Source organism: Ixodes scapularis, unplaced genomic scaffold, assembly GCF_016920785.2.
Source record: "Ixodes scapularis isolate PalLabHiFi unplaced genomic scaffold, ASM1692078v2 PGA_scaffold5__190_contigs__length_132052651, whole genome shotgun sequence".
Taxonomy (NCBI): domain Eukaryota; kingdom Metazoa; phylum Arthropoda; class Arachnida; order Ixodida; family Ixodidae; genus Ixodes; species Ixodes scapularis.
This window is the reverse complement of record NW_024609880.1, coordinates 105,303,085-105,321,185: the sequence shown is the minus strand read 5'-3', so window position 1 is coordinate 105,321,185 and position 18,101 is coordinate 105,303,085. Positions and strand designations below refer to the sequence as shown.

Here is an 18,101-nt window from a genome sequence, read left to right as displayed (position 1 = left end):
CACCTGACCCCCCCCTCAGGAAATTCCTGCATCCGCCCCTGGTTGGGAGTCCTCGTCGTTTTTTTTTCTATTTCTCTCCTATGTTCGCGCAGGTGGCAGTTGAGGCCGCGCCAAGAGGCACGCGGCCCCTTTCGTTCCCTGCGCGGTCGGACGGGTGTATTCCGTGCCCTTCTCGTGCGGGGCAGAGTACATCGTACAGACGGGCCGCTGCCTCAACGACCGCCTGCGCGAACATGAGAGAGAAATAGAAAAAAACGAGGGGGACTCCCAACACCCCATGATCCATCACCTCAAGGTTTGCGCTCCATGTGCCCCCGAGTTCCCGTCCGCGCGTGTTCTGGGGGCCAACAAGAACCGCTACGGGCGCGAGATCGTGGAGGCGTACCCCATAAAAGAGGCGCCGAAGAACATTTCCTCGGCCTCGCTGTCGCTGTCGGAGAGAGAGGTGACATTCCTTAGACCGGAGGTGCCGTCCTTGGCGGGCCGGGCGAGTGGTCCCTACTCCTGAGAGGGAAATCGGGATGCCTCCTTCCTCCCCCTCCTTCCCGCTGTCTCTGCGCTTTACTTTCCCCGAGTTTTCTCCCGGGGCCTTGTCTTGTCCGCCCCCTTCCCCTTCCCCCTCCTTTTAACTTTCCCTCTCCTGTAGTGGAACTCCGAAGGAGAAGCGTCCGGCAATAAATCATTTGTTTGTTGAAAATTGAAAGATGGTGTTCTCCCGTCCCCTGTCTTTACGAATAGTAAAGTGTTTTTGTTTAAATTCTTAGTTTTGGCGCGGTTTGTTCCTCAAGTATTTTCCGGAATATATTGTGTGCTTAAGCTACACTAGGTGGCGCAAGCTGCCACATATACACCATTAACCATCGGTTCAGCCATCTATCCACCCACAGCCTTCACCCACTTATCGTTCCTTTGTTCTGTTTGGCGCGTTACTTGCGGTGGTGACGAATGACGGTTGGCGAGTTTACCGAGTTGACGAGCCAAACGAATGTCAGTATTTTCGCGCCTAGCTGCTCGCGTGGCTTTAGCAGCGTTCGACAATGCCGCCCGTGCGGTGTCTGGTCACCGTGCCTCACCTAAAGGCTGCCAGGTCTTTCAAGCTCGAGGATGGATCGGTAAACTCTTTGAAACATGCGGTGGCTACGTGCCCCGTTCTTGGGAACTCCATCAAACTGTCTTCTGTCAGGTTTCAGGCAAGTGCCTCGTTTCTGTTGACATTTTCCCCGTGCTCGAACTGTAGCAGGTCACAGTAAGCTAAGTAAACGAAGGATAGAGAAGACACCGAACTGCGAAGCTGTGAACCACCTAATCCAGAAAAAAATATCGAAGTGATAAGATTTTAACCGCCTAAACCACCGTCATCTTCGAATCTATCTTGGAAAGGGTACATGTTATATGAGGAAATGACGTTTTAGCGCGAAGAGTAAAGTATAGACCGCATGAAAGCGATTTGGCGAGTGACGAGGCAAGCGTCGGTGAACCCGCTTCGCTGTCGCTCGGTCACTCGCGCGACGAGGCAATCCGCATGAAAGCAACGGGAGCAAGCGACATTGTAATCCAAAAAGAAGTGTCTAGAGTTCCGTCCAGGCGGAACGATGGTCGCCACTAAAGTAACGTCCAAGTTGGGTCTCGTATAAAGCAAATGTTGAAGGCTAGTTTCTGAAGGAGTAAAGCTATACGCACTCCGGAGTGCGCTTCGGACGGAAATGGCTACACGCACTCTGCGGAGAGCTCATGCCGCTCGGGTCACCCTTTTCGAATGGCACGTGTATCGCTGGGGAGCCCGCCTGCGTTCCCCCCGCTTCGCGGCGACAGTGTGAGGCTGCTAATTACAAAACGTAACCAGTACACGCCGCTTCGCGGCGTCCAGCCGGCAACCCAAGCCCCGCTGTCCCCGATCGCATCAGGAAAGGGAGTCCCGTACCATTTAGTTTTGCGAAGTTTCGTCGGCAACGAATCTTTTAGTGTTCACCGGGAAAAAAAAAAAAAAAAAAAAGTAAATATTGCCAAATGCTTCGACAAAACAAAATGTTTGAGAAAACGAAACAAAAAGAAAGTGGGACCACCGCGGATCGAACCCACGTCCACTAGCGTACGAAGCTGACACCTTAACCACTACGCTATGCCACCGCTTAAAAGAATGAGTTGTTGTGACTATTCCTTTTATATGAGACTAGCGGAGTGCGTATAGCCATTTCCGTTTGAAGTGCACTCCGGAGTCCGTAGGCTTTATCCTTTCTGAAGTGGTGGTGTAGTGTAGTGGAAAGGTGTCTGCCTTACACGCAGCGGGCCCGGGTTCGAACCGCAGTGTGGGTTTACTTCTTTTTTTTTTCTTCTCGATTTTTTTTTTGTCGGTATTTACATTTCTCTTTTACAATTATCTCTGAAAGACATGAAGGCATGTTGTCGACGAAACTTCGCTGAACTAAATGGCCGGAGGTGCAATAGGGCATAGCGGGTTTGGGTTGCTGGCTGGGCGGCGTGTACGGAGGGCTAAGTGGGTTAATAGGGAGTTTTCATAGACCGTTTTCGCCGTCCCGCAATGCCCTACGCAGCTTGCTATGATGTCGGAACTCTACAGTCAAGGGCATGGGCGCACAGGCGCAGTAGCGGCTTCTTCGTTGCAGAGGGCTTAGCGGTGAACGAAACATGGTCTACGAAAACTCCCTCTTAGTTTTGTAATTAGCAGCCGCATACTGTCGCCGCGAAGCGGCGTGAATGCAGGGGAGGGGGGGGGGGGTGTTAACGAGCCCCCCAATGATACACGCGCCGTCGGAAAAGGGTGACCCAAATGGCACGAGCTCTAGCTCCGCGTTCCAGACGGAACTCTAGTAGCAGCTATCGTTCCGTCTGGAACGCTAGCCACACCGTACGTCCAAATCGCCGCCTTCCCTAGGTTCACAGGGGCGAGAGAGGAGGGTGGGGGAGAAGGTTAGGCATATCCATTTCAGTGCTCTGTCTGGACGTAACGCTAGCCACAGCGTTGGACGTAACGCTAGACACCTCTTTTTTTTTTACTTTTTTTTGGTAGGGCATTTGACAATATTTACAGTAAGCTCTCCACGTCGTGCGTATGGCCATTTCCGGTCAACGTGCACGAGCTCGTGCCTATAGCCTTTACTCTTCATTGAATAGGACTGATTTGAGCCAGCACATATGAGAACTGAAAAGAAGCTAAGTGCCTCTGGAGCTGATTTACTAACTATATAAAAACATTTTTGGGTTAGATATATGTGAAGCTAGTCCATGCGCATACATTTTACAGATGCTGGATTTGGTATTTGAAGAATACACTGACCTTGCTGCGGACGACGAAATACATGACATGGCTAAAATCACTCTCCTGCCCATTGTAACTGTCCCAGAGGGTGGGCCAGGCTCATCTTCCACTCAGGTATTTGGTTTTGCAACAAGTTCAAGGTATATCAAGCATTAATGAAAAAAAAAAAAAAAAGAAACGGTTTATTACTAGGAATATAATCACAACTGTGATAGGCTGTGTCTATACGAGCGTTTTTTTAATTTTTTATTCTTTAAAATTTTTTTAATGGTGATAGCTATGTTAATGCCGCCTTCACTGTATGTTTGTGGAGCTTGGTGCCTGATTATGATTGGTAGAAAAGCGTCCTGTCACTTCTGTACGTCCGTCACTATCCAGCAAGTGTGACGCCGGCGCCTCCAGCAGACACGCTGTCTGTCGAGATAGTGGCGAAGGGCATGAAACACGGGCGTCACTTTTTTTTTTTGCATCATAATCAGGTGCACCTTTCAGCGTGTGGTTTTGAGTTAAGCAAAAAAAGGAAAAATTAACAGATGAATATCTCAAAGCCTGTTGCTTTTTCGGGAACCGTGTCAATTGGGTTGGCTTTTATTAATGGCCACCTTTAAAACTACAATAGACCCTTTCCGGAATTCAGTCTGGCCACTTTGATCACTATCATCATCATCTGAAAACGCCATATGTGCTACACTAATGGCGGACTTCTGTTTACTGATGAAGGAAGTTGAAGATGCTCCTGAGCATCTTCATCTTCAGACCCTCAGGGCTAGGGTGACCAGACGTCCCGTTTTGGCCGGGACAGTCCCGTTTTTCAGGTCCATTTCTGCCGTCCCGTCTTTTTATCCCAATATAGAATCATGTCCCGTTTTCGCAGAAGTACATAGTTTCAAAATTGGCACCAAGCGAGTAGAAGCAAACTGCAACTATGCCTATTCGTTGCAAGTATATTTTACAAAACTAACCGTAGGTACTTTACAATATTTACCCAGAGAGTAAAATTTAGGACTGTTCTTGCCCACAAACACTTTTTCTTTCGCGAGGACGGTAGAAATATTTTTTTTTTAGTTACTGGATATAGCACGGATGTAGAATCATGTAGGAATAGCACGCATGTAGAATTTAATTACATTTTTTCTCAAACTTTAGTACCCCCCCCCCCCCCCCCCCCCCCCCCTTTACCGCTGGGATGTCCCGTTTTCTACCTTGAGGAATATGGTCACCCTACTCAGGGCCTGAGGACATTGCAGAGGGGAGTGTGTTACAAGGAGACATCAAAAGCAAACAAACAACAATCAAAAGCAAACAAACGACAATCTTAAGAATGAAAAAAATACATAATAATGAAATGCTAAAAGTTAACACTGTTAAGGCATCGTTTAGAAGCGATGGAATCGGATATGGATGCCACAGATGCTGGAAGGTGATTCCATAAGACCGTCGTCTGAGGTATAAATAAATTATAAAAAGTTGTAGTGTTACATTGAGGAATGCCCATCTGTGGATGGTCAAGAAATTATGATATGTAAAGAGGTGTCAGTAACTTGTCACATAGCAGAGGATTATAGTAATAAATTTTGTGGAACAGACACACTGTTAAGATTTCCACGTAATGCAAGGTTAGGTAGGTTCAAACTTATTTTCATTGATGTTACACTGGCAGTGCAGTGATAATTAGCAAGGATGAAACAAACAGATCTGTTCTGAATTGCTTCAAAAGCCAATATCAACACGTTAATGCCAGGGTTCCCAATTCAAGAGGCATATTCCAGCTTAGAGCGCACGAGCGTTTTGTAAAGAAGCACCTTGAGAGATAAGGGAACTGATGAGAAGTTCAGTGTGATTGTTCGCCTGCACTCAAGCACGTAGACCAAAGTATAGGGTGGTCCAAGTCACCAGGATCGATATAAAATGGATCATAGAAATCGACACCTGCACGTAGCAATCTAGACTTTTTGTCAGAGGTGTATTTCACATGTCGCTTTCCTTTTGTAAAATTAGAAAGCGTAGCTCTCTTTCTGTAAAAAATAAGGCCAAGAAACTTGCCAGGGTCTACGGCGGACAGTGACGCAGACGACAGGGGTCTAGTAGCAAGGTGTGTTTGGCATTCGTATAGATTGATGGGCTACCTCCTTACTGCGACGGCTTGCGACCAAGGTTTTATAAAATGAAGATAATCTTTTTCAAATGTACCTTCGGTTAAAAAATAAATGCGGGCAATAAAAGCAGAACTTAAAGTAAAAAAAAATGTGTCTGCATAACGACAGCGCTTTTGCTGCCAACGTGTCGTCTGCTAGCTTTAGCTGGTCGGCTGCACCGTCGGACGCTGCTCCCGATGCCATCTATGAATACGATCGCCAAACACGCCCTGCTACTGGGCTTGGTCGTCTGGGTCGTTGCCTGCCGTTAACCCTGGCAATTTTCTTGGTCCTATTTTTTGTAATTTTACAAAAAAAAATTGACCCGTGAAATAGATCTTTGACGAAAGGTTTAGATTGCTACGTGCAGGCGCCTGTTTTTATGGTCCATTTTAGATCGATCCTGGTGACTTGGACCACCCTATATATAGAGTATTGTATCGGGCACATAGGGTTTTGTCGAGGGGGGGGACCGCCCATGTCAAAATGGCATAGATGGGGGAGGAGGAGCGGGCAGGGAGAGGAGGTCCCAGCAAAACTGAGGATTTGGGGCTATGTGCTCGTATTGTATATGCAAGTACAGTTGCTGGTGGTGTGAGCTGGAATATGCAAGCGGTGACCGGGCTGCGCAGACCACATAGCCGCAGCAAGTGACTGGCCACAGCCTGGTCGTCACTCATGCTTTCCTGCTTATATCGCTTGCTAATGTATGTATCGAGGTCCTCGTTAGATAAACTTTGTTTCGTGTTAGTACTGGATACCAGAGCAGTTTGAGTGTTGCATTAGAAGGAGGGGGCCAGTCAGGGCCATGTCTTTTTCAAAGTGATATGGCTTGCATGCTCTACTGGACGGTGTTGCACTGTACTCCGCATATTATTCTTAGCATTGAACAGCATCTCTGTTTGACACTATGTGAAATTGCATGCTGTGCATGTTTGCATCTACCGAAGAGCTTAAGCTTCAAATTCGGGCTCAGATTATGAGCCACGAACCAAGAATACGGTGCCGAATTTCTGTATTATTGAAGACGAGCGTATTGGTGAAGGTTCATATCCACACACGAAAGGATAAGAAACGGAAGGTGGACAGGGCCGAAATAGGACCTCTGGAAAGATATCTTGGTTTGTTCTTGTCCACTGCGTTTTTTATTCTTTCATGTGTGCATATGAAAATTTTGTACATTACGATTTATACTGAATTCCTGAAACGGCGAGCATCTAGCGGCATTTATTAGTAATAAATACACCAAACCTTACTTATAGCATGTAAAGTACAAACCGTTATATCATTAAAACAGCCTGCTGGGGTCCTTAACACAAATCCAGTAACTTTACACTGCAGGGATTTCCTTTCGTTTTAGGAGGAGGCTTCATTGGAGACGGTGCGCACTGAAAACTGTGAAACCGCCCAAAGAGAGAGCTTGCCAGATGAAACTTCTCCAGATGACTCCTCTCCAGATGTACCATTGGTAGGCATCGAGCCCTTTGAGCTGTAAGTGTGTTTTAATGGTTGCGACTATAGAGGCTATGTTGTGATACAAGGCAGCCTCGAAATGCTTCTATTCCGCTGTCACTATAGAACGGCGGACAAAGTGGCATCAATGGAAACGCTCATACCAGCTGCACTAGCGTCTCACCGGGTGCCTACCGTACATGTGCGCTTTGCTTAGGGTGGTGACATCTAGCCATTTTGGTTCGCGTCTTTTTATTTATTGTTTGCTTGGATCACATGTCGGCTAGTAGCTTTACCTGCGCGGTGCCGTTTTGTTTCATCTACACTCTAAAAAAAAGGGGAATCAACGCTGACTCCCTTTGGGGGAGTCAAAATCTGTCCCTGTGGTGGCTCCTTTCAAAGACTCAAATGACTCTAGCGCCCGGTGGAGTCATCAGACGCCCTCTCCACTAGAGACTGCTGACTCTCTCAGCTGGTGGTGTCACGTGACGCCTTCCCTCTCTGGAGTCAACTGATCCCCTCTCACAAGGAGTCAGTGGATTCTCTCAGTAGAATCAGGGCACTCCAGTATTGCAGGAGTCAGGCGACCCTTTCACTAGAATCACGAGACTCCAATATCCAAAGGAATCAGGCTACCCCCTACGGGAATCACTGGATTCTTTTTCTTCTGGAATCACGTGACTCTCTATCCGGAATTGCTAGATTCCGTTCCTGGTTTCCCACGATTCCCCCGAAGGGAATTACTTGAATCCTTTTTTCCTAGACTCACCTGACTCCCGCAATGGACTCTCTGGATTCTGTTTTCAATGGAATAATTTTCATGCCATAAAGAACCGTAGTGGAATGACGTGATTTCATTTAAAACCACGTGCCCCTCCAAATACATTACGCAGGAATATGGTGGATAGTGGTGGGGGAGCTTTTCATGGAATTACATGAGGTGCAATATCACAGTTTTATTTCATAGACAAAACATTTTTACAATTTCACTCCAACAGCATGCGGCTAACAACGAATAGCTGTTGCCGCCTTCATCACAGCCACGGATGGCAGAGATTGCTTCATGTCACACAGGTTTTCTAAAAGCAGAAACGTGTTTTTCACGTGCGGGCCATACTCCACATTAAACGCACAATACGCGCAAAAGGCCAGCTCGATAGCCTCCGGGATATCCAGAGCTGGAAGCGTGAGGCTCTCAAACGTCATTCATGCAGCGTCAGAAGCTGTGGGATGATGCCCGCTGTAAGTCACGGCCGGGTAGTCTGAGACTGACGTCTTTGTGGGATCCTGAAAGGTAAAAATATCTAGTTGAGAGAGCGCTAAACATTGTTATTAATATAATGGAGCCATATTTCTAAACGTAGCGTTTAGGTCACGATCTAAGGTGATGCCAGAAATGCCATGAGACGTAATAAGACGGTGGTTTGTATGTGTGACTTAAGATTCAGTCGCCAGTTTGGAAACTTTCCTCTTACTGCAGCCCTTAGTACATCCGTATTAAAAAATTAACGTAAAATGAATGTTTCACACGTCGAAATGTATACATGAAAGGAACTATGTGTGACCTCTCTTTTAATGGAATTAATAGACGACTTTGGATTAGAGTTCTCAGGAACATTGGGGAGATAAAAATTCCCGCTAACTCTTGAAATTGTAAGAGTACATAAAAATCTAAATAAAGGTACGAAGCACAAGCAATTTTCAAAATTGTAAGAAAACAACATACATGAAAATACAAATAGACTTTTAGCCGTAAGTTCACTTTCACTTCAAGGCTTCTTTATCCTGCAGCGGGCATCGGTCGAAGTGATAAAACTTCCGCAAGTGGTTCATCCAGCGCGCTAGCAGCTGAATGTGCCTCTATACTTCATTTCAGCTTCCGTGCGACCGAAGTCGATGGTTCCCACACTGCGCGAGCCACGCTGCGAGTCGGGAACGCACAGAGCACTGGGCTCGTGCCTAAGCTTTGACTTCGACCAAAACTTGATTACTTTTTTTTTTTTTATGGAGCTGACGTTAACGATATTCCGGCATATTGTGCAAGATGCCGGGGTACCTTGCCAAATAATTGATAGAAAGGCTGTAAAATTTTCTCTCGAATATATTTTGGACAGTTTTCGCGAGCGTTTTGTATTTTCTTGAAATTCTGGCGAAGGTGTTTTAACGCTTTGAATCAATGGCATTTGGTAGTGAGAAAAGACATACACAGAAGCTGCGCGAACACATGCGTCAAATCACCTTTTATAACTGGCACCTCGCGCTTGCACCGCTTACATTATTTTTATTAGCTGTCCCGGTGTAAATTGATTTGCGACAAACAGGCGGATGGTAGCGCGTCGCGGCTCAGGGCACGTGGAGCGTAAGCTCGCGGCTCGGAATACTGGGTTCAGCCCCAGCCCCCTGGCCTTTTTCATCCGGATGAGGAATGCACCGTCACACGTTTGTATAATTAGTGATCTCTACACCGCGCTACTTCTAAGAAGCCTAGGCTAGCAGTTGTGCTGCACTGACTCAATTTCTCGTCTACTGCGTGAACCACTGTCGCTATAACGTACAGACTTCACTATGTATAAACACTCTGTACAAAATAGCTTTGCTTTGCTTTGATGTTGAACAATAGAATGCGACGATGAACTGCAGGTTACCTTGGGAGAGATTTTTTTTTTTGCAAGTTTTAAATATAGCATTGAATAAGAAAATTGTAACATATTGCCACTTACATTGTATATGTGCACAGGTCGTAGTGCAGCCACTCGATGATACGATGCCGAAGTGGATCAAGAATGTTGCCCTTGGTCAGGGTAACCAGCCTAGCTCGAATGTCAACAGGCACCTCCGGTAGCCTGTACGCCTTCGGGTCCCTACTGGAGCAGAGCAGAGCCCTGCGTTGCCACTGGGGAAATTATCGGTGTAATTGCTGTGGTCACCGCCGTCAGGACACCTGACGACGGTGCTACTGGCTCCACGACAGCAGTGCAGGTCCTAGAATAAAACAGAGATTTTCCTTTTTGTTTAAACATGTTGAGTTTCCAAATAAACTGAGGGCAACGCGTGATGCAGTGTCCCATTCTCATTTGTTGCCGCCAAATTGGTAAATTTTAGAGCAGATGAGAGATCAAAAATGAAAATATATTAGACTCAGCCATGCTTCTATTGAACGGTTTACATATTTTACTCTTCAGGATTAGCAGTCCGGGAAAACCGGAGCACTAAATTTCTTTGCAGTCGGTTTTGCTGTAATTTGCAGGCAAACGTTATAAACAGCTCGTCGCCTAGGCAAACATTTCTGAACATAAATTTAAACAAATTTTTGTGGCTAAAATGCGGCATGGGAAGGAAAATATTTATATCTAAACTTTGCACCATTAATATTATTATAATCGGGTTATATTGCTGTTCTCACAGCAAAGATCTCCGACGCGAAATGTTTTGGCGATAAGAGTTGAGGGTCTAGTAACTTCAGAATTGCTTTCGTATCAAGTTGAGACAACCAGTCAAAACCGTTTTTTGATCAAATTTCCGTTTTAAATCTCGGGATGTGCATTAAAAATAATAAAAACACCTCGATCTTTCTAAAGGTAGTGCTGCTTAGTTTTACACTTATATGGAGGAAATGCTGAGGGATTACAGAATATAAACTAAAATAAAACACTTAATTACGCGCAATATTAAAGAAAAAATGAAATTCCTACCTATAACTGTAATATTTGATTAAAAAACATTAATATAAGTTTTAAGTACACTTAGGTGTTCTCAATGTATATCAGCAGTGCTAAATTCCGTCAACACTTATACCAGGCAGCTGCAGCACATAAATTAGTATCTTGAGTGAACTAGCCAAGAAACCAAATATTCTACATGAAACAACAACAAACTTACTTGTCATTGAAATTCCCCGCTTGAGTCACCATACATTGAGGATAAATGATCTTGGATTTATCATCCAGAATCCTGTTGTCCTCAATGCCCACATACTCGTCGAAGTCTTTGTCCTTAATCTGAAATGAGAAGGGAATTGAATATTGTAAAATAAAAGCTTGAGATGTACCCGGAGTCTGTGCGCAACGGTACATCGCGTTTGCCGAAAGGTCAAAGAAAGGCTGCATGTTTGAAAATGAATTCGATTATTTACAACTTCGACAGTAAACTAGAAATATTGGAGCACCTGTGGGGATACCTAAAAGACGCAACTAATGTGTCCTATTGTAAACTACAGTGTGGGCGTCGCCTTAATGTGCCATGGAATTTCAGGATGTCTCTTATACGATGTGCATAAGTGAACTGAATAGGGCTTATTTTGTCACAAATATTATCCGCGCTAGTCTATTTCTTTATTTTTTCGTATTCGCTTTGAAGCTGTCCCTAAAATCTAACCTGAAAAGATTGGCCTTCACTTCGACGCGTTTCTGCATTATATTTTACATATTGATATCTCGCGAAATATGCAGGGTGCGCTGTATTAATCCGTGTTGACTGAAGTTTGTCAAAGCTGTTCTTTGTCTACGATCAGCCACATTTAAGCACGAAAGTGGCAGTAGAAGTGAGGATTAGGCTGACCGCGCTAGAAAGTTGGAACCAGGCGCGAAAACAAACAAACGCAATTAAGGTGGGAAACAAACGGTGTAATATCTTCAAGCATAATGCGCTCAAGCCTGTCGGCGACTTACCTGCAGAATGGTGTCGTCTCTGATGTCACTAAATCCGGGTGTGCTTTCAAGACTATCTTTAAATCAGCGAGCTTCAAGCTTTCGGGAACTAGAACCTTTTTAGCAGACAAGCCACAGAAAGTCAGGCACGTGATTGTCTCGTCAGCTAACGTTTTTCCGTTTACAAGAGCAAAATGTGAAGCGCCGCCAGAGCAACGTGTCGGAGAAGCGAGACGCTGTCCCTGCAAGCAATGCTTCTTCTTTGGTAGGTACTGGTCGTGGTTCGTTCCTACGGTTTGGCCCTTCCAATTAGTGTTCCTCCTTACACAGACAACCGCTCTCTCCCCTCAGAGGGGGAAAAGAAGCTTCCAAGATGGTAAACGAAGCCGTATGCGTGGCTCTCAGAGGATGTGGCTAGAACGCTGGAGCGCCTGTCCCCACTCCCGTTCGCACCCCGTAGAAAAAAAAAAAAATACTAATAAAAAAAATATAAATGTATACCCCTGTTTCTCGCAGGGCCAGACCTCTTGGGAGAACTAACAGAGGTAAGGACAAAAAGGGACTTTTTCAGCAGATCTAGCTTGGCTCGTGTTTTGCTTTTGCATGGCTCTTTTTTTAAGGGGAGGGGGGAGGGGGGGGGGAGGTTACTGCGTGACCTTAGTCTTTAGAACGTACGTGCACACGTGCATCCATAGGCAATGGACAAACTGTGGGACAGATGTATGCATCAAGATGGGTGCCTCAGACCACCCTGAATACGCTCTTTGGCCGGTAGTACGTTACGAATTGAAGCAGTTTGATCCTCGTAGACGGAGCACAGTTTGCAATCAGGCAATTACAGTTCAAATTGTTTGCACGTTCAGCAACACCAGCCTGAAGGAAGGGGAGCGTGGCAGTAAAAGGCGGCTTCCGACAGATTCCAAAAACATGCTCTCGAGCGCTTCGGGCGCCGGCGAGTGACAAAAGGAACCCCCGCCCCTCGCTCATCCCTAAATGGACGAAGGAAGGCGGAGGGGGACATTCTTGTGACGCTTCCCGCATTGTACACAGATGTTTCGGACTATTTCAGCGAAACGAAAAGAACGTGTGTGTGCCGGCCGGCTGTAAGGGTGCCGTAAAGCCGACCGAAAAAAGAACAAAGGAAACAAAGACTGCGGGGAGGCCCTCGCTACGACTATGAGCCCCAATAGCAGTAAAAAAGAGTATCACGTGACCCGCCCGTTGGGCGCGGCGACACGTGCAGCTTGGGGTCACGTGATGCTCACTCGACGCTTGATTGGCTGGGACGTCTCGTAGCATCCACGACGGTCTGTTCCTTGGATTGAGCTTTAGCGCTTTTAACGTTTTTCCCCATTCACAGCCTGTTACCTCTTTTCCTTTGCATGTTTATTTCTCTTTTTTTTTACGTTTGAATATTAGGTGTATACTGTTTTTAAAAGGTCGATGCCGTCCCCTTCGATGCCTTGTACATATGTCACCCGGTGACGTGCATAATTAGAAAAGAAAACCTGCACTGCCTACACGAAATAGGTAAGGTGGAGGCTGTTAACGCATCGAGGTGAGCGTGATGATGAAGGAAAGGGATTCGGGAAAAACTAGAAAAACTGTCTTTGCTGCGGTGACGTGAAGACCGTCGGCCGCGTCGGGCGCAACTCACGCTGTAGCAATGCGCGTCTCAAGGTAGTGAGCGCGGTGAGTCAAGGTGTGGCCTCTTTATCACGCAGAGACCGTAACAGTACACAGCGCCAGAAGATGGAGGAACAGCGTGTGCACTTCCATTGCCCAAGATGAGAGTTCTTCGCAGCGAGATTTCTTACAGCTCTTCCTCCTTTTGCGGGATGTCCACAGCTGCGAGGGGGACTTAAGGTGCTTTACAACATCGATGGGTGCCCAAGAATGTACGCAAGTGTTGATTCCTACAAGAAACATGTTTATCGGAACCACAGGCACGTTATAGGGGATGTGGAAACAACACTGCCGGAGGAGGCACCTGATCATTTGAATGAACCAAACCCTGATGAAGTCATGCGCCACGAAGGAGGAAACGAATCTTTCGGGATGTGGTGTTACAAATATGCACAACCTGTTCTTAGGCGGTCCAGAATTTTAACGGGAGGAAAACTGCGTTAGGACACTTTTAATTTTGCAATTAGCCTGCTTGACATGGCGGACACTAGGAACGAGCTTGTTTGTGCAAATAAGCGGATAATTATCATACAGTTCTTAATTAACATTTTAATAAGTAACAGTAGACATATATTTCCAAGCAAAAGATTGCTGGGCATCATCAAAAACCAGTAAATCCGTAAATTTCATAAATATCTAGGGCATCTATGTAGCGTAATGCTGTGCGCAAGCTATTACTTGTGGAACGGGCGGAACGCTGGTGGAGCTAAAAAGGGGGTGATAACAAACTTAAAAAAAGCGCTGGCGTGCCGCTTTTTGACATATTTACGGGACCCAAAAAGCGACGCACATGCATCCAATCTTTCTAGAATTTACAGACTTCGTAGTTTTCGATTGTTCCAAGCAACATTCTAATTAGAACTATATGCATATCGTGACTAATTAGAAATACGGTCGAATCTCGTTAATTCAAACTCGAGGGGTACTGAAAATTTGTTTGAATAAAGCAAACTTTGAATTACCTGGAGTTTCCTCCCATGAAGACGTATAGGATGGGACCTGCATGCTAGTTTGAATTATCTGCAAGTTTTAATTAAGAAATTTTGAATTAATGAGATTCGACTGTATATCTTAATTTTCCGCCTAATTGCACGAGTAACCTCGTTCATAGAGGCCTTCAAGAGAAATAAACTAATGGGAACATTAAAGTCTCCTAACGCAAGTTTTCTTTACTGAGAATGCTGGATCTTTAAAAACCACCCATACATCGCGTTATGCAATGCCATGTCAGAGGTGAGTTAATGTATTACTGCTGATGGCAGCGAGCTTGTATCTGAGTAAGAAGATAGTATAGTTAACTAATCTCTAATTCCTCATTTCTTACTTTAAAGGGGCACTAAGAGGGTTCTGCAAACCGTCTTTACATGGTCACAACTAATTCTGCGGGCCCTAAGCATCCCGAAAATCCAAAAATTACCATCATGAGCCACCTTTTTCTCTAATAAAAAATATGATAAATTTTTTTTTTTTTTTTTTTTTTGCGAGTATTGCAGAACCCGAACCATTGCCGAACATGGCCGAACGACGAACGGCACTTGTCCGCCAACCGCGAGCAATGGTTTGCTGCGTGGAGTGTTCCGCACGCGCGCTGCCTCTCGGATCGTTTTAGCTCCTTCCACAGTTGTTGCCTCAGCTGCGCCGTCGTAAATACCTAATGTCGCATCGTGGGTGTTGGAAATACTACAAAGCATAATCGCGTCCCAGAGATGATAACAAATCGCAGAATGTGTGTTATGTGAACATGTGATCGAAACAAAAAAGGATTTCGCGAGCATCGTAAGCGCACGCTCCGGGAAGCAGGCGAGCGCACACATCACTCGCGCAGAAGAATGCAAAGGAAAATATAGCTCGCGCGTATTTCTAGGGTAACGGGCTCAATAAGCGCCTTTGCCATCTTAAACTTGCAGTGCATATTATTGGGCGGCTACTAGATTATACATGAGCACAAATACACATCATTAAAACACTTATTACGCGCCCTTTAAAAGATGTGCGCACTGCTGACATGATTATGCTCAAACTGTACTTGCTGCAAGAAGTTGGTCAATAAAATGGTATCTAAGAAACATGTTGTTAGTAATCGATTTCACCGGCGTTTGCCATTGGTCGATAGGAATAAAAAGGTGAATTAAAATGAATGAAAATTGGGGTTTCATAAACAAATTTTGTTTTTTTGCTATATCAGGTATCATAATCATTCTCTCCGATTATGCAATCCGCGAGGCGGCTGCCTTGCCAATTATGAGTTCCAAGGAAGGCTCACAATGTTTAACCGAATAAGGACGTAACAAAAAAAAGTCACACTCTGACAGTTGTTTCATCCAGTTATCTGTTATGTATCGGCAGAAGCGAATTCGGGTGTCCACACTACTGATCTTGCCTCCGCTTATACAAGTTAGCATCTGAGTGTATTCTAGCTTCACTTGCAGATAGCTTACTTCTTAGTATTTGTATCACGAGGAAAAGGAACCTTTTTTTTAAAAAGAGCTCTATAAAAGAGGATCTGGAGATGTTGTGTTTCAACAGAAACACAAATGTGATTGAGGTAACTTTCAATGAAAGTGTCGCTTGCCGGTTAAAATCGCCTGTGAATTGCATGCACACGTACGCCTCGGACAATAAATACAACACTTGGTCTAGTTTTTGCTGCTCCTGAGATTCCGGGAAGCTGCACTATCTTTCTATTTGCAAAATAGTTCGAATAACGACGTCCCAACTTTGCATTCTAGCCCTAGTCTGGACCAAAACCTCTTGCTATAGTAGATGCTCTATATAAGCGCGCGTGGCTGTTGTAGCTCATATTGTCAGCAATGGCGATGCTAGTTTCACAATAATCCCTTCTTACGGAACGCGCCCTGCATGCTTTTATTTTTCATGACTTATGAAATAGAAAGTATAGACAATACTAGACAGGGGACGGTTGGCAAGTTCGGTCGTCGGGGGCAGCACCAAAGAAAACAGAGATCCCACGGGTTCCAGAAGCGATGTTTTCTTTTTGGCTATAGCTTTTCGTAATACACTGTGGACCAAAGTCATAATGCAATACATTGACACGCCGTAGGCCAAATAACGCTAGTTTCTTTCACAACATATGTTCTTGATTGGTTTAAAACAATTTTCACGATAGAAAAATTCACAAAGTGAATTCGCGGACCAAAGAAATCGCAAAAGCATTCCGCTTAATATACTTGATGAAAAATTGCAAAATAAATATGGAGCGTCTCACAAAGCAAATACTGATATTTAGTTTTTACTATTTAGTCGGAGAAATTTCGTATAGTCGGAGAAATTCCCTATGTACTGTGGGGGATTCCCACAACTGAATACCCAATTTTCACATGGTTTCCCGGGTGCGTGTTGGCGCTTAGCATTTGTGTCACGCAAGGGTTTATCAAGGACCCATTCTAATGTTAGTTACGCGTCTGTTGCAAGTTCACATATCACTATTGCGAATTATAAAGACAACGTGTAATCTTTCTAAAGTTTCGTAATGCAACCAGGGCAAGCGAGTGTGTTCCCTAAATCGAGCCTGACGTTGGAGGACGATTTTCGCAGTTTCCTATAGTTGATGAGAAAGCACCACCAACATTTATTTTTAGGAGTTGGCCATAAGTTGTAGCAATGGAAGTTTCCATACTATTTTCTCACAATTTTATTTTGTCGTAGTTGCGCATTATTTAGTTTTTCTTTTCTTGAGATAACGCTCACGAATGTCATGATCAACCGAATTTCACGGGTGTCCTCTTGTCACAACTATTTGCTTAGCGTAAACTCACCTAATTGAGAAATTGCACTTCAGGCAGCTGGCCGTTTGAGGAATTGTCTGAAGACAAATTGGCAGTGTGATACTTTAGACCCATGTTACGGATAAAAAAACAGGACGCGGAATTGTCTGAAGACAAGTTGGCACTCTGGTACTTTAGACCCATGTTACGGATAAAAAAAAAAACAGGATCAACCGCGCTCGGCTTTGGCTAGCAGACGGCGTTCGTAAAATGGCGTCAGCTGTTGCTGGTAGGGTGCCTTCATGTGCGCTTTGCTTAGGGTGGTGGCATCTCGCCATTTTGTCACACACGTTTATTTTTATTTTTTGTTCAGGAGCGCGTGAAAGAGCGTGTCCCTGCACGCGCTTGTGGCGCTGACTGTGCTATGGCGACATTTTGTTTTCGTCGGTTTCTTTGTATTTTGACCGTGAGCGCGTGCTGCCGGCATCTGGTACTACAAAGGGTGGCATCACCCTAAACAGAAGGACATTGAGGCACCCTAGTTGCTGGCTTCACGCGGTGGTACCGTGCGTGCTTCTATTCATTCGGCGTTCGTTGCCATGGTGACGGCGAGAAAGGCAGACGAACTTTATGTTGCGGAAGAACGCTGCGGCGCAGCGATACCAGGTGCGTTCTAAGGCCCTTCCCGTATGCTTTTCAAAAGGCGGAAGGCGAACAAAAAGAGTTCGAAATAAGGACTTAATGCAGAATGCTGAATTTCTCCAGCGTCTCATGATTTGACGAGCCTTGCTCGAAAAGCATGTTTTTTTGGCCATCCCGCGCCCTGATTGTTTATCCGTAACATGGGTCTAAAGTATCAAACTGCCCATCACGTATAGAAGTTTTGCAGCAGCTGTGCATGGGCACCGCCATAACTGACCTTCAGTTTTTTTCCCCTTATTACGTTTACTTCACTTCATTATAACCACAGCAGGCCATGTTATCGCCATCTTAGATTTTATTCTGCCTTTCTCCCCAGCACTGGCTTTTGTGGAGGCTCTTCCACACCAATTTCAGTGGGTCGGTATCTCGGTAAAACAAGAGAAGGTCAGCAATGGCGGCTGTATTCTGGTGTAAAGCGTCTATAGGCTCGAAATATTATAAAAATAGAAGATCCCTTCGAAGCCAGCAAGAAAAGAAA

The 18,101-nt window shown here is 45.1% G+C and overlaps 1 protein-coding gene across 2 annotated transcripts in view; it reads left to right on the top strand.

The window, feature by feature from the left end:
* Window positions 1-696: 696 nt before the first annotated feature.
* LOC115317021 (sterile alpha motif domain-containing protein 3-like) overlaps window positions 697-18,101 on the top strand; it is a 31,965-nt gene continuing 14,560 nt past the window's right edge. Inside the window, exons 1-3 of one of the 2 annotated variants that reach the window (XM_040213855.1) lie at window positions 697-1,190; window positions 3,263-3,391; window positions 6,773-6,903. In XM_040213855.1, coding sequence (XP_040069789.1) covers window positions 1,038-1,190; window positions 3,263-3,391; window positions 6,773-6,903 — 413 coding nt within the window. In that variant the 5' untranslated portion in view covers window positions 697-1,037. The remainder of the gene's footprint in view (window positions 1,191-3,262; window positions 3,392-6,772; window positions 6,904-18,101) is intronic. The other variant, XM_040213854.3, reaches the window with a different exon arrangement.